At 43.7% G+C, this 15,256-nt stretch overlaps 2 protein-coding genes across 2 annotated transcripts in view; both read left to right on the top strand.

The window, feature by feature from the left end:
• The window catches only part of COL22A1 (collagen type XXII alpha 1 chain), a 235,298-nt gene extending 230,148 nt beyond the window's left edge, over positions 1–5,150 (top strand). Inside the window, exons 61-64 of the mRNA XM_062568435.1 lie at positions 959–1,025; positions 2,396–2,578; positions 3,206–3,283; positions 4,117–5,150. Coding sequence (XP_062424419.1) covers positions 959–1,025; positions 2,396–2,578; positions 3,206–3,283; positions 4,117–4,304 — 516 coding nt within the window. The 3' untranslated portion in view covers positions 4,305–5,150. The remainder of the gene's footprint in view (positions 1–958; positions 1,026–2,395; positions 2,579–3,205; positions 3,284–4,116) is intronic.
• A 6,301-nt stretch (positions 5,151–11,451) lies between these two features.
• LOC134136651 (leucine-rich repeat and IQ domain-containing protein 4-like) lies at positions 11,452–12,219 on the top strand. The gene has a single exon (XM_062568569.1). The coding sequence runs from the start codon at positions 11,452–11,454 to the stop codon at positions 12,217–12,219; it is 768 nt and encodes a 255-aa protein (XP_062424553.1).
• The last annotated feature ends 3,037 nt before the right edge of the window (positions 12,220–15,256 follow it).

Below are 15,256 nucleotides of genomic sequence, written 5' to 3'. Positions count from 1 at the left end.
ATGTGAAACATCTCACCTTACAATTTTTGAAGGAAAATGTTTGAGCTTGTTGTTTCAAAATGGTGACATTTTAAAGTATAGCTACCTTTTTTCTTTAATTTTACAAAGCATCTTTACAAAGCAAAGTTTTCCTGGAAAGCCCCAGCCGAAAATATTCTCATTCCAGCATGGCAAACATACTTTCATCCATTTTTCACTTGGATCACCCAGAGCTCTTGTTCACACAGTGTTGAATGTTGGTGGAATATTGCAGCTGGTTAACTGCATTGCTGCACAGAAGAGCTGAGAAAGGGGCGTGAAGGATACTGTCTCTTGGAAGGCTGGGTAGGGGGTCCAGGAGACAGATGTGTTGACTATATCTTTGAGCCACACTGTCTTCTACATCCTCAGTCTGCCTGCCTCACTTCAATATCCTGAAATCAGGCAGAATCTTGTGTCTGCTTGGAGGAATGGGTATCGTATGAGCAAGCTGGATTTCGTTGCCCCTGAGATAAGGGTTATCGGCAATCAGTATTTATACCAAGTCTAGACATCAGCCTTACCCGTCGTAGGAACACACACATCTCTCTGCAAGGAAATGTGCAGAGCAGGGAGGAAGAAAACTTGCTTTCCACTGTGCTCTGGTGATGCAGAGAGCGTCTCCAGATTCGATTTCCATTACTCCTCTTATTAATGTATAGGAGGGAGATTTTCTTGAGGAAGCAGAGGGAGCCAGTGTACCAACCTGGATTCTAACCATGCCCCCCTTTTTGCTTTTCTAAGTTCTTGGAGTGCCAGAAGAGCGATAATTTTGGATGTTTTGAGTTCCTTGGCATTCCCCTTCTTTCAGGCAGTCCCTGCAGCCCTGGGTATGCAGCAGGTGAAAGAACACAACCCGCTAAGCCCTCATTGAAGGCTTCCTTTGCCCCACGGGCTGTGATTATTTTGTTTTGTTATTACTGTGATTATTACTTGCCAGGGGGAACCGCCATCTCTGGAGACTCTGAGAAGGCTAATCCAAGAGGAGTTAGCAAAGCAGCTAGATGGTAAGTAATCAGCTCTGGGAAGCCAATAGATTTTTCTGAAATTATAAAAGATTGTTGTCGTATAACTGGCACCTGAACCTCTCATGCTTGTGGAAGACAATGTTGAGATAGGTCTGCCTGGAAAGAGATGTATAAATTAAATGTACTTAGCAAGCTTTACCACTCCTCTTGCTTAAAGTTCCTAGCAACAGTGCAGGCACCTTCTCTCCTCCTCAGACCAAAGCCATTGCCTGTGCTAATTGCATCATGGCTTTTGAAACAGCTTAGTTGTGGACTCATTCCTGCAGGTACCTGGGCTGAGATGGTAGGAAAAGAGAAGATACAAGTTAAAACAGATTGCGCTCTGGAAGAGCAAACAGAGTAAGAGCCCGCGGAAGGACTATGGGATCTGGTAAATGTGCTTGTTAGGTCCCAGCTGGAGGAGAACAGGACAAGACATCCAGTGCACATCTATATGGGGGGAATGGATGTAGCCTGCTATTTTTCTCAAAATATGTGAATTTAGGGCCACCACTGACCCGCCTCCACAACGAACTGTAGAGGCATATGCTGAGACTTCCTCACATAGCTCTTAGAACAGCTGAAACGTATTCATGGGCATTTGCCTCCATGGTAAAATCATGGTGAAATGGGGCAATTCGTTTGAACAATTTCATTTCCATGCTGTCAGACTTTAAACATCACCCCAGCCTAAAAGGTATAAGGATTTTGGATCAATGAAGAGAACACAGAAAACCCTTTTCCCTCTCTTTTGTAGGATGTTTTTATGATTTTGAGTGTGTTTTAAGAACTCTCTTTGCTGCTCTGTGTTTGAATCTGGAAGCAGCAAGTGGTATACCGGCATGGAAGTGAGAGAATACTCTAGCACAGAGAGCTGCCTCAGTTACAATTTCTAACTTCACAGCCGGAGATGGGTACCTTAGATTTGACTTCATGTGTGTAACAGCCCAGAACAGAAAAGAAACATTTCTTTCTACCTGTAGCACTTGCACTACAGAAGCAGTGAAAATAGGTGCTTTCTTTCAAAGCAGTGCTGATTCAGTTCTATGGACACCCACCCATTGCATATACAAATAAAGGAAAAAAAAAAAGCCTTCTGATCATGGACAACAGGATAAGAGAAGTATATAAGGTTAAGGATGATATTCAGAAGAAGTTTTAAGCTACTGGAACATCAGGCTGAAGAAGCAGACAGAGTCAGGGAGGCAGCATTGATGGCTTATGGGGAAGGGCTGTGTCAGGACACGAATTAGGAAGACCTGAAGAGCTGGTCTTTGAAAATACATGGGATTTACTGGGTCAGTAGTTTTGGTTCTCTAGGCACTGACCTTCTAATCTAAACAAAAAAATCTATTTCTCTTCCTTCACAGTAAAGTTAGCCTATCTCTTGGCTCAGATGCAGCCTGCATATGTAAAAGCATCCCATGGCAGACCAGGACCTCCTGGTCCCCCTGGGAAGGAAGGACTCCCAGGAAGAACTGGTCCACCAGGAGAGCCTGGCCGGCCTGGACAGACTGGGTCTGAAGGGCCACCTGGACCGATTGGTCCCAAAGGTGAGTGAATCTTAGTCTGTTTAGAAAATCTAATGAGGTGTGTCCACTGCCCATATTTTAGTGCAGGCACTGAGTGGCTGAAGGAGCATGCTGAGGGACAGCAGTTCTGGTGGAGAGCTGGGAAATGGAGTAGACTAAAAAGGATTGTCTGAAAGTCTTTTCTGAACACAATCATCGCATACTTTCCTAGATATTGGAATATCCTAGCATTTCCTTAGGTCTAAGTTATTGTCGAAGTTTGGTTTTGCTGTGGGTAGACTTCACTCAAATATTGCAATGATGTAAGCAGTCAGCTGGACTAGCAACACTGGAATCCACCTCTCCTGTTTATAGCGTATGAGTGGTCCTCAAAACCTGTGCGTTAAAAGCTGCAGCTTGTTCAAGCAGAGAGGTTGTGAATGTGACCAGCAATTAGCAATTGTACAGTGTGTTCAGCCTCTAGACAGAACTGTAGTAGTGCGTATCTCCATCCCTGCATTTGTCCTATCTCAGAGGCGTGAGCGCTATTAGGAACTTGTTTTTTTAGCAATATCAACTTAAGTGTGGATAGAAGACCTGTTATAATATCCTTTAGTTCTGTATGTCATAGTTTTCAATTCATTGCTTTTTTCCCCCCTATTTCTACAGGAGAAAGAGGAGCAAAGGGTGAGAAAGGAGACACTGGTATTGGTCAACGAGGTGAAATAGGTCCTCCAGGAATTCCAGGTGTGTTTATTCAGAAAGCCCCCCAAACCATTATCATTCAGAATAATTACAGGGACAAAGGTACATTAGATTGACTGTCTGGATAACATAAATATGGTATACAGAATTCCTGTACCCAGTAGCTCAAAAGGAAGAGATACATCTCTAATATCCCATCTGGCCACCTTTGTTTCCCCAGTCTGACTGACAGGTACAATGACCCAGTTCAGTTGCAGCTGGGTTAACTAATCTTGGGAACACACCCAAAGTGAGGTTTTAATTTCCACTTCCAGATACACAACGAACAGCATTATCTGCCATTTTCAGACTCTTACTGTGACCAAACTAAACCCAGAGATGCAGGTAGCTTCAGAAGTTATAAAAGGTCAGATCTAACACCTGTGTCTCAGGCAGAGGACAGTGCAGCAAACATTTCGTAACTCCATGGGCTGCATTTGGCATGCAGGCCCTGTAATGCCTTAAAATACTGGTGGGCCCACTATGCTTTGTACAAATTGGTTTTCTCCCACAGCTGGCTCCTGCCTCAAGCTTCCCCATGCCCCCCTCCTCTCTGCTAGGACTACACATCATTAGTTGGCTAGCGCAGCTGCACAACTCCAAGAATGGGGGGCAGGGGAACAGTGGCTGCAGTGGATCTGTGCAGCCCTACGGGGTGGAGGACTGGCGTTCAGAGGCGCCATGCTTGCCACAGGCTTGTAGATAGATGCAGGCCAGACCCAAATTGGTGGAAGTTGATGTCCCAATGTGGCTACAATGCCATCTCCTGTCACACTGCACTGCTGGGTCATCCCTGCAGGGTGCCACTCAACAAGGGTGTTTTGCTTTTATTCTAGGCCTCCCAGGAGAGCCTGGCTATGCCAAAGATGGGATGCCAGGACCACCTGGCCCTCAAGGTGAAGCTGGGATGCCTGGCCTCATGGGCCCACAGGGACCTCCAGGAACCAATGGACAGTGTGACCCCACTCAGTGTGCCTACTATGCAAGTCTGGCTGCCAGGCCTAGCAATGTAAAAGGACCCTAGTGTGCGGAGACTATCCCCAGACTTGTTTTTAAAACTTGAATTCAACAAGCCTGCCAAGAGCTGTCAGATGTCTTCAGCTGTGTTTCTTTCCTGGGAGGCCTTTTAGGTGATTAAAGCCAACAAATGCTGCCGGTCGGTCAAATTATTTTTATTATAATTATTATTATCTTTGATGTGACATGTGGCTTTGTTTTTGTTTTCTCTAACATCAGGGCATATTAAAACATTAAAAATAATTGTTTTTTTTTTCTTTTGAAGAGCGTGAGATGTTGATGCATCATATAGCTGCTTATGCAAAACCATTCTGATGCCAAAATTTTTGTCTTTTATCTAGTTAATTCTTTCCCAAGCTTTACCCTTCACCCTTAAAACTCAAATCCAGCCCTGTGCAGCCCAGAGCATTGACTGTGAGATACAGGCTGACTAAAAGACTGTTGATGCTAACTGCAGTCCACATGGAGGTGAGGCAGGCAAGGCCACACTGGGGAGGAGCTCTCCAATGCATTCAGCTCAGAATAGACTGTCAGCTATGGAAAAGCAATGCATGTTTGCCAGAACAGCCCTATTAAATTTAATGTTCTTCTGCTTACAAAGGACAGAAATTTGAATCCTATAGCAGCCACTTTTTATGGGGACAATGAGGGATCTCACAGTAAGGCCTGAGGAGACCACAGGGATAGTCTAAATCTTCTCACTGTTCCTTTTGCAAGAACTTTACAAGGGCAAGTGCAGAGTCCTGCACCTAGGCAAAAATAACCCTAGGCACCAGTACAAGCTGGGGGCTGACTTTGTGGAGAGCAGCTCTGCAGAGAAGGACCTAGGAGTGCTGGTGGATGACAGCTTGACCATGAGCCAGCAATGTGCCCTTGCAGCCAAGAAGGCCATTAGTCTCCTGGGCTGCATTGGGAAGAGTGTTGCCAACGGGTCGAGGGAGGTGATCCTGCCCCTCTACTCAGCCCTGGGGAGGGCATCTCGAGTCCTGTGTCCAGTTCTGGGCTCCCCAGCACAAGAGAGACATGGAGCTGCTGGAGAGAGTCCAGTGTAGGGCTACAAAGATGATTAGAGGTCTGGAGCATCTGCCCTATGAGGAACTGCAATTTTTAAACTGTTCTGCACTAGGCAGCTTGAACTGGAAAATCAAAGTAATGAACCTGATACAGACACCAAGTGTTTGGAAATCTTATCAGGTTTTTTTAGAGACAGAAGTGAGAACCTGCTCTGCTGGTACATTCACCATATGGCATGGTGCTCCCAAGCTGACTAAACTGAGCAGAAGTCACAGCTGTCTACAACCATCCCAGTGGCCAAAGTCCAGAGCTAACCGTGTGCCAGCCTTAGAGTCTCCTCTCACGCTGTAGCAGATAACAGGAGCTTCTAGTTTACTGAAAAATCAAATTAAATAACATGTTCACATGCCAGGGTTAAAGAAAGTCTTTCCTGTGTAGACCTCCAGGGTGCTATTTCCTATGCAAATAAACTGTCTGATTTGATTTTGTTGTATTTCTTGCTATGGAAAGACCAATCAAAGTGAAAGTATCATGAAGTGAAAAGCCTGCTACTTGCAGGTAACTCTCAGCGGTAGCTGTTACTGTACTGCTTCTTAGGCAAACTTGCTATATTTTGGTGTTAGGCAGACGTGTTTATCACGTTGTGTTTAACAGCACCATGCTTCCAAGTCTTGACTCAGAGAGATTTCATCCCTGCAGTGGTAATGTAGAGCAGGTTTCCTACCCCAGAGATATCTCCCAACAAGTCACACAATTGCATGAGCCATGATTTTGAGTACATATAAAGGCGATGAGCAGGTTTTGTACAGATAAAGCATGTTAACTGGGCTATGTTAGTGTGATATTTATTTTCCGTCATGACAGGAATTAAACTCAAATTTGGTGCATTTTCTTTTAACATATATGTTTGCACATGCCATACATAATGTAGACAATACACTCAAGAACACCATCAAGTGGGTAAATACATAACGATGTTCATGTTGAGAAAATTTCAGGATCTTTTATCCCTATGAGCTGCTGCAGTTGAATCTAATTGAAGATTTTGGGATTTTTTTAAAGTCTTTTGGAGTTATTGCCAAGAGGCTGTGTTAGGAAAATGAAAGGCAACCTGCATCTTTAATAGCAATTAAAAGATCTGAGTGAGCAAGACACAGACTAGAAATCTGCAAGTTATCCCTGAAAAGGGAACACAGCCTAATTCCTTTTGCTCTAACATGTACCCTAGCATATAGTTACCCATTCAGTCTGTTCTGGGGGACATCCTTGATTGTCTCTGTGCTCTGATTTTAGTAGGTACCATTTCCTTGCTTTTTCCTTAAAATAGGTTTCTGGCCAGTTAAATGGCATGTACTCAGTGTAATTTTTTGCTGGTGAGAAGAGTTCAAGACACGTGCTGCAGACCCAGATCAGGACTGGTGCTGAGCTGCTCATTCAGTAGGGATATAGTCATCAAAGGGACTTTTCTATTGCCATCACATCTTATAGAAGTGAGCCCTATGTGACAGTGTTTAAAAAGGGTAAGAAAGGAATGTGTAGATGCAGGATTACTGCTCTATGAACCCAGGCAACACAAGTTGCAACAAATTTTGCCTTAATCTGTGTGCAGGTATTTGCAGTCTTTGGAAAGCAAGCCTGAGACTGCTTTCTAAATCGGATCTGCTATCAGGGCAGAGTCTAAACCTACAAATACAGCCCTGGATCTGGTCAGAAGCTGCCCTCCAGAAAATGCAGATGCCTTTATGCCTGCTCAGATGATTAGGTATGGTGGAAGGAGGCTTAGGTGGCAGATAGCCATGTATTACCTGACCAATGCCCTGCAAAGCAGCTGAGCAGACGGGAGGTGATGGATCAGGGCAGAGACGTGGTTCACAGATTCTTCCCCTTCTAATCATGCTTGAGTACGGAGAACATGGCTTTTTGCATCTCAGTACTCCTGTCTTTGCAATAAAGGGCTGAAGCTTCCTTTTTTTTCCTTTTCTTTTCTCTCTCTCTCTCTTTTTTTTTTTTTTTTTTTTAAGCGCCTTGAGCTCTACCAGAGTGAAGCAGCTAGAGCAGGCGCGTGTCAGTTTACTGCAGTAAGGTCTATTCACTCAAGTTTAAACCCAGGAATTAATGGATAGTTGTTGCTGGATTTTTCTGGTTGGCCCTGTGAGGAGATGCTATTAAGAGATGTAAGAGAGGAGATGCTGTTAAATTTGTGTTAGGGAACCAGGCAATGTATTATTTACAAATTACAAAGGTGCTAATGATATACAAGTTTTTGGTGTCACATGTCCTTTTTTTTTTTTTTAATTAAGTGTGTAAATTATTGCAGTTGTAGCAAACAGATCAGTATTCCTTTTTTCCTTTTTTTTCTTTGCCTGTCAATAAAATGCAAAAATCTTTTGGAGAAAATAATTTTGTGTGTTAAATTATTTAATGATTAATATTTGTGTTTTAAACTGAATTAACTGCTTCTTGGTAGCTGTAGCTGGGAAGGGATTATTTTCCTTCTTAGCCATTTGTGAATGGTTTTTTTCATTACAGCCTGCTGACATTGTTTTACTGACCTGTCCTTTTCACACTTCTTGTTATTAATAATATTAACTATTATTTTCAGCTTGAACTCTGTTCTGTTTATTTGGAGATGTGTAATCAAAGCAAAACTACTCTGTTCAGAAGTAAAACAAATGTTTGTTGTTGCTGCAATAATAAATGCTGCAGTGGCTGCATCTGGGCAAAAAAAATCCCTACAAAGAGCGTTTACTGATGACTCAGTCTTTTAAGGTGGAAAGTGGCTGAGTTCTGCCCTGCCACAGACTGTGGAGCAGGACTTTCTGCCTACACGTGGCTGGGTGACATCCTCTGAGAGTGTGCTGGGTGCCAGGGACACTGATGGGACTGGTAGATGTGATGTTAGGACCTAGGGATGGATCGGCAACAGGTGTCCCGAGGAAAAGTAACACCTTGAATGACATGAGATGCCTGCGTCAAGGTAATTGAATCCTATGCTCCATCTTGGAGTGGGATTCAGTGTCAGGCCATGGGACCTGCATTTAGGTGGCTACAATGTGAGCTGTGGAGCTGGGAGAGTGTTTGGGATCATCCTAAAGTAGTCAGCTGGATCTCTCTCTGAGCTGCCTTGACTGCATTAACTGGAGCTCCATTGACCAGGATGGGAACCTACTGGTAGATGTCTTTATCTCACCATTCTGGTTCCACTGAGCTGCTGTGGGGATAAACAAGCTAGAGATGATGAGGTGTTTGGTGCTATGGGAATGGCAGCCACACAGCTTGGAGGGAGAGGGATAAGGTCGTGGCATGAAACTTGACCCTATCACTGTGTCCTAATGCCTGCTGCCAAGTTTAGTAACTGTCTGAAGTCTACGGGAAAAACACGGAACCCGTAAGAATCTAGATTTTACTTTCAACATCCTTACAAAAAGTGAAGTTGAATTAAGAAAAGGGAGCCTGCTTAGCCTCACGGGTCTGGATCAAACCTAAAAGTTACAGACAGATTTTTTGACTGTGAAATGGGAACAATTGATTAGAAAAGCATTAAGATATGAATATGAAACTATAATTGTCAGAGCTGCTTTACCAAGCAGATTGTCATTGTAAAGGCTGACTTCTGAATCAATCAATTGCCTAGCTTGGTTCAGTCCATGCTCTGGCAGTATTTGGATTGGAGTTAGTCTGAACTGAGAATAAGAACATGCTGGTGGATCTCTAGGGACATTGTGCACTGAAAATACAGGCTCTGTGTTGTCATTTTTCATTTTGGATCATGAAGGTTGTGGCGAAAGCACAAGGGAACAATTTGACAGGGGGATATTAATCATACTCTGAAGTTCCCAAGGAGGAAGCAATCAACAGCAGGGTGAAAGATGTCCTGCAAGTCAGGGCAGAAAAAGACCTGCTCCTTGGTAAAGGAAAACCCAGGGTCAAACTGTAAGGGTGAAAAAGTGCACAGAGATAACAGTACACAACATCAGAGTAACTTTCTCTAACCATGGCTTTGGCTCAGCACGATGTCCTGTGTGAAAGGCTCAGGTTTTGACTGGAGAGAGAAGCCTGTTTAAGCAGAGGGCAGACACAACAATTTATTTCACAGGGTAGACATATTTAAAATGAGTTCTAAGAAATATATTTTTTTCTCCTTAACTGCTGTGGGTGATGACTTTCAAGTCAGAAATTGCTTTCATTGCTTCAAAGCTCTTTTGATGGGAGTTGAGTTTGAGTTACTTTTATAGTAAATAGGAAGATCTGTCATTTCTGGTCAGATATTTCCCCTTGCAAGTGAAAAATCTCACTTTTCCTTGGCTCCTGTATTCATCTCATGTAGGTATTTTTTTTCCAAATCATTATGCCCATTCTTCTTTATGAGCAATAATTAGACTTTCTTAAGTCCTATGAATTGTCTCTTGTAAAATCTCTACCTTTCCTTGATGAAGCCAGCACAGCCTTCAGAACGCATTGGGGTGTGGGTGGCATTAAATGGTGACTCTGAAGAATGGGGGCAACCACTCTCAGTGTTCCCAGGATCCACACTCACTCAGCTTTGATAATGTCAACTTGGTACCTTGTGCCAGGTCCTAGCAGAAAGTGCAGCAGACCTGTCTTTAGCCACTAGCATCCCAGGAGCTGACAATGTCAAAGCAGCCTCATGACACTACTGAACAACAGGCAGATGTTACTGTTTTCTCTTACAGATGGTGAGGATGAATCTGAGGGAAATTCAGGGACTGATTTCAAAAGAGTTAGAGGTTTTCTGCTCCCAGTCCAAGTGAGGAGTGGAAGCCAGCTCTGAAATCTGCCTTTCAGGACTAAAGCCAATAAAGATCAGGAGCCCAGACGGTTGAACTATGATCCTGAAATCCTCTGGTCAGCTGTTTCTGGACTGAGGACTCCGAACACTTAACTGCCCATCTGTGTGTTCATGCTCACTGGCACTGAGACATAGACTCCCCTGCAAACTCAGCACTGTCCTGGGCTGAGGAAATCAGAACTAAGCTGGCTGGGAAGGCAAAAGTGTCCCCTCTCACCCCACCCCACCCCACCCCCGAGAGATCTAACCTGATAGATCTGCTTATACTGTCCCTACAGCGTGCTGTTTTCTGCCTCTAACAGTCTATAGGAAGGTGTGGAGATCCCTTTTCTTAAAAGGAATTTTAAATGGTTGTCCTAAATGTGCTTTATTTGAGTGCCTTAAGGATTAGAGCATAAAGCAAAAGAGGTGGGTTTCTCAGCCTGAGGCTACATCTACAATCTATACTTTTCTGCTTGCAGGAAAATGCCCTGCTCTCTACATAGCACGCTGTGCTGAATAGCTTGGGATAAATATGGCACTTTTCATCTCTCCTCCCAAACCTGCCCAAACAATGCCAGTGAGGAATAAAAAAATTTCTTTTAAATATACCAGAGCCAGTGTGGTACATGAAAGACCATATTTGCAAGGTGCAGAGGTTCATAAGCTTAGCTGGAGAGAGAAGGACTCCCAGATTTCAAAACTGATTCTTTATTGTGTTTGCTTACTTTTAAAGACACAAACTGTCCTAAAAGCAGGACCTGTTCCTGGCTCCCAGGTTCCTATCCACCCTCTGGGAGTCTGTCTCTTTCTTGTCCCACCATCATGTGCTTCATCTACCCAGCCCTGCTGCTTCCATTGCAGTCCCGTGGGATGGACCAACATGCTGCCAGAGACTACCAAATTCCTCAGACAGCTGCACCCTAGGCACATCTACCAGGTAAGAGCTATACATGAGAAGGATTTGAGCACAATGCTGGAAAGCAAAGGCAGAAAATTTCTGTTTCTAAGCATAGCCAGGTATTTGCTACCAGCCCAGTAAGTTAAACAAGGAGTGCAATGTCAGACTGGGAGCTGGCTTTTGTGTACAGTGCAGTGCTGAAAGGGGAACAGCTGATCAAGTGAGAATGGCAAATGTTGACTCAATGGGATGTATCTGAGCAACCTAAATGCTGTGTATGTATGTGTGTTGTTAATGTGCCTGGCAGAGGAAAGTTCACAGAGGGCAAAGAACCTCAGAGGTTGCTCATGGAGGGTGCAACACTTTGCAAGTGACTGTCCTAATATCTGTGCAACTGGCCACATTTCTGGTGGAAGAATGAATGCAGCTGCCTCCTTCAGATGTGCCTCTATGGGCCCTGATCCACTGTGGAGGTACCTTACAGAGCATGATCCAAAGTATGAAGGGAAGAAGAAACTCAAGATTTCAGGCAGAGAACTAGCGTCAGTTCCCACACAGCTCTTTGGCATGGACCAGCTGCAGGTCCTGGAGATGAGTCCCGAACGGGAGAGCTGCCTGAGGTACCGCTTGGAGCTGCTCCCCCGTGAGATCAGCCACCTGAAGAACCTAACCCTCCTTTACATGGACTCCAACAACCTGAAGAAAATCCCTGCTGAAATTGGCACCTTGAGTCACTTAGAGAGGCTCACTCTCAGCAATAACAGCCTGAGCTCTCTGCCCCGAGAAACTGGGGCACTGCAAAGGCTGCACAGCCTCCACCTGGCCAACAACAGCCTCACTGAGCTGCCTGCTCCCATCTGCCAGCTGAGGAGCCTCACCTTTCTGGACCTGAGTGACAACAAAATAGGCACAATCCCCCCCGATATTCGGCATCTGGAGAAGCTGGAAACGTTGCTATTGTTGTTCAACTCACTGGAGACTCTGCCAGAGGACATCTGTGTTTTAAGGAATTTGCACACACTTTGGCTGGGAAACAACCATCTCCAGTCCCTTCCAGCAAACTTTGGTGATCTGGTGAACCTGGACTGGGGATACAATTACTGTTCGTGCAATTTTGAGGGCAATCCACTGGAAAGTCCTCCCCCTGAAGTCTGCAGCAGAGGCCCTGAAGCGGTCAGAGACTATTTCTCATCATTTCATGATGCACAGAGGGAATAGATAATTGGTATTAGTCCTTCTGAAGTGACTGAGATGGATTTATTCTATACTTATCAACAACACAAGCAAAATGTGTTTCAGGTGGAAAAGTTTGGTCTATTCACTCTGTAGACCTCTAAAGCTTCCTCTTTGATGTAAGGTGATTTTTCTATCTATCTTTATAATACTAGTATTGAACAGTGGTGTATAGATTTCAAAAATTATTTCAGGGACAACTATAATCTTATTATTATTTATAGTTGCATAGGAAATGTCAGAGCCAAAAAAAACATGTCTGGGGAAATGAACAATATCTAATCTGAGAAGGTAGAGTCAGGTAAACGTAACATGGTATATAGCAATAATATGTATTATTTGTTTGTGCTCTGGGTCAGTTCTTGAATCTGAACTTGAACTAGGTGCAGGCTGAGATTTACAGAAGTGTTTACAGCCAAAAACAAATGTGTACATTTGGATTTGCTTTCGGTGGCCTACAATTTCACTAATTTCCCTGTAATTTCAGATATTTTTCAATTTTTCATCCTGCACATAGGAAGGATCAAACAGCTTCTGTTTAGCTCTAGACAAGAAGCAATCTGGGTCCAGGGGTCACAAGGCATTGTATAAGTGATGTTTCTTTTGCCTCTGCATAAAATACAGTATTTTTTACCATATTTCTCTTGAAGAGCAGTTTCAGTGCAGGGGTCTCACTCTTTGGCGGCAGCATGCAGCACCAAGAGCTCCAGCATAGAGCTGGAGCCAACATGCCAGTCCCTCCGGAGGAGGCCTCAATGATGTTATTTCATGGATCTTGGTGACAGACAAGGATAGCCCATATTTGGAGCATGCAGCATTAAGAGAAAGGATCTGCCTCTGCCAATGCTGGGAAAATGTTCAGAGATACTAAAGTCTGGTTATGCAAACTTCATCAGAAGGAACATTTCTGAGGATTCCTGTTTATAATCATAAAAGGCATTGTCAGTGTTACATTATGGAAATTTGCTGAGATTCCCTTTGATTTCATTTTTCTTTCTCGTCCCCCTAGTTCATCAGCATTTTCTTCCCACCTCTCCTTAGTTTTGCTTCTGTTTGCGTGTTTTCTCTGAAGCTACTGCCTCTAACATTATTTTCCTGTTTCACTACTTCCTCCTCAAAAGCCTCTCCCTTCCTCCTAAATGCATTTCTTAACATGATTTGCCCTCTTTCTCCCTTGCTTTGGGTAATGTACAGAAGACTGCAGCTTTGTGTCTTGCCTTGCTAGGAAGGGAACATATGCTTCCAAGGTTCACAGAGAGAGAGAGAGAGAATATCTGAAACTCTGATACATGGACAATTAAGACTCTTGTTGGGTCGTTTTCTTCTTCATAAGAAGGATCAACGCTAGGAGCAGTATAAGAGATCTGAATTAATGCTCAACATTTACTGGGTAACAAGGACACAACTCCAGATATTCTCAGCCTGAATCAGTTTTTACACTTTTCTGAGTGTCTCCTTGACCTCTGTGAATCAGAGATGAGGAAGCAGGACATGCACTGTGAGTACTTTGCACCTGGTTCCTTTTCTGGAGAAGGTTTGCAACATTGCAGGAGACTGAGAAATAGCTCCTGCAGCTGATGTTAGGTCAGACACAGGCTGCATCAAGGTGGCAACGTCAAAGGCATCGGGAGGACTGAGGTTTTGTTCCCATTCATCTGATTCATGTTCTGGACTTAACTATGTCTAGTTTTTATTTTCCCATCCCTCCCTCCGTATCTGACATGTACAGTCATCCTGCCTTTGTGTAGCTTGCCTAGTATAGAGCATGGTATAACAGCAATGCTAGCAGTGGATTACAAATCAAAACAAAGATTTTCCCTTGTTATGGGTTTAGCATGGGACTGAAACTGTAGCAACTATGGCCTTTTTTAGAGGCTTGTGTCTGACAAACTGAATCCTTCCAAGGCAACATCTTAGCTACATGGTAAGGAGGGAAAAATTCTCATGCTCCTTGTCAAACTCTTCGGATTCTGCCTCTCTGTTCCCCACTGTAAAGGGTTTGGGCTTGAGGGTCCAGTTCCAATTCTGGTAGCTTTTCCTTTCTGCTACTTAGCTTGTGATTCCCAAATGGCAAGCTCAAGCTGACTTTGGCGTCTTTGGGGAGCTTTTAGTATTTCACATCTTCTGCCTTCTTTTTGGGCTGATACGGTTCAACACATTGGAGGGTCCACAAATTTCTCATTGAGAAAACCAGCTCTTTTCAAGGCAATTCAGGGCTCATTTTAGCTTGTCCTCTCTTGACAGTCAACAGTTCAGAAGCCTGATTAGATCCGTTAATCGCATGCCTGTGATTCCCTGGAGCAAATGGAGCTAAAAAGGGGGTAGAGAAGGGAATGTAATCTTTAACAATCTGAAAGGAAATGTAATCTTTAAGAAGCAGTGCCAACATCTCTGCTGTAATTCTCCAGTCTATTGGTGTCAAGAGAAATCCTGAGAAATTAATCCAAGAGAGGGCACGTTGACCATGCCATTGAGCTACTTGGACAGACTGAAGTGTGTTTTTCAGCAAGAGGAGATTCTTTCTTGACATCATGCTGTCTGATATATTTTCCCCTCCATTTGCCCTGGTTGCTTGCAAAATCTTTCTTCCCAAAGTGGAAAACACGGTAGTGTGTATGCACCATAGCATGACAGCCTCTATAAGAGTGGCATAGGTACACAGAGCAATCACTAGATCTTGGTGTTGTCATTAAGATGGTATTAAAATCTAATCTTAGACTGCTTTTCCTGTATTTGTTGTGCAATATGTATTGTTGCTAAGCACCTTCCTTTGCCTGTGTTCATTAAAACTTAAAGCACTGATACCAGAGAATGGCAAACTGCTAGGATACAGGCCCCTGATGAAAAGACCTAGATATAACCCATACTCTGGGGGGACACCATTAAAGCTGACATTCAGCATTAATGGGAGTTCTGCATCCATTTCCCTTCATCCCATACTGTACTGCAGACAGACTTGTATAGGAGAGGAGCATTGTCCCCTTGAATTGGATAGGACTTTTATTTGAAAACTTTGAACTGG

Source organism: Rhea pennata, chromosome 2 (genome assembly GCF_028389875.1).
Source record: "Rhea pennata isolate bPtePen1 chromosome 2, bPtePen1.pri, whole genome shotgun sequence".
NCBI classification, from domain to species: Eukaryota; Metazoa; Chordata; class Aves; order Rheiformes; family Rheidae; genus Rhea; species Rhea pennata.
This window is presented reverse-complemented; position numbering and strand designations above follow the sequence as displayed.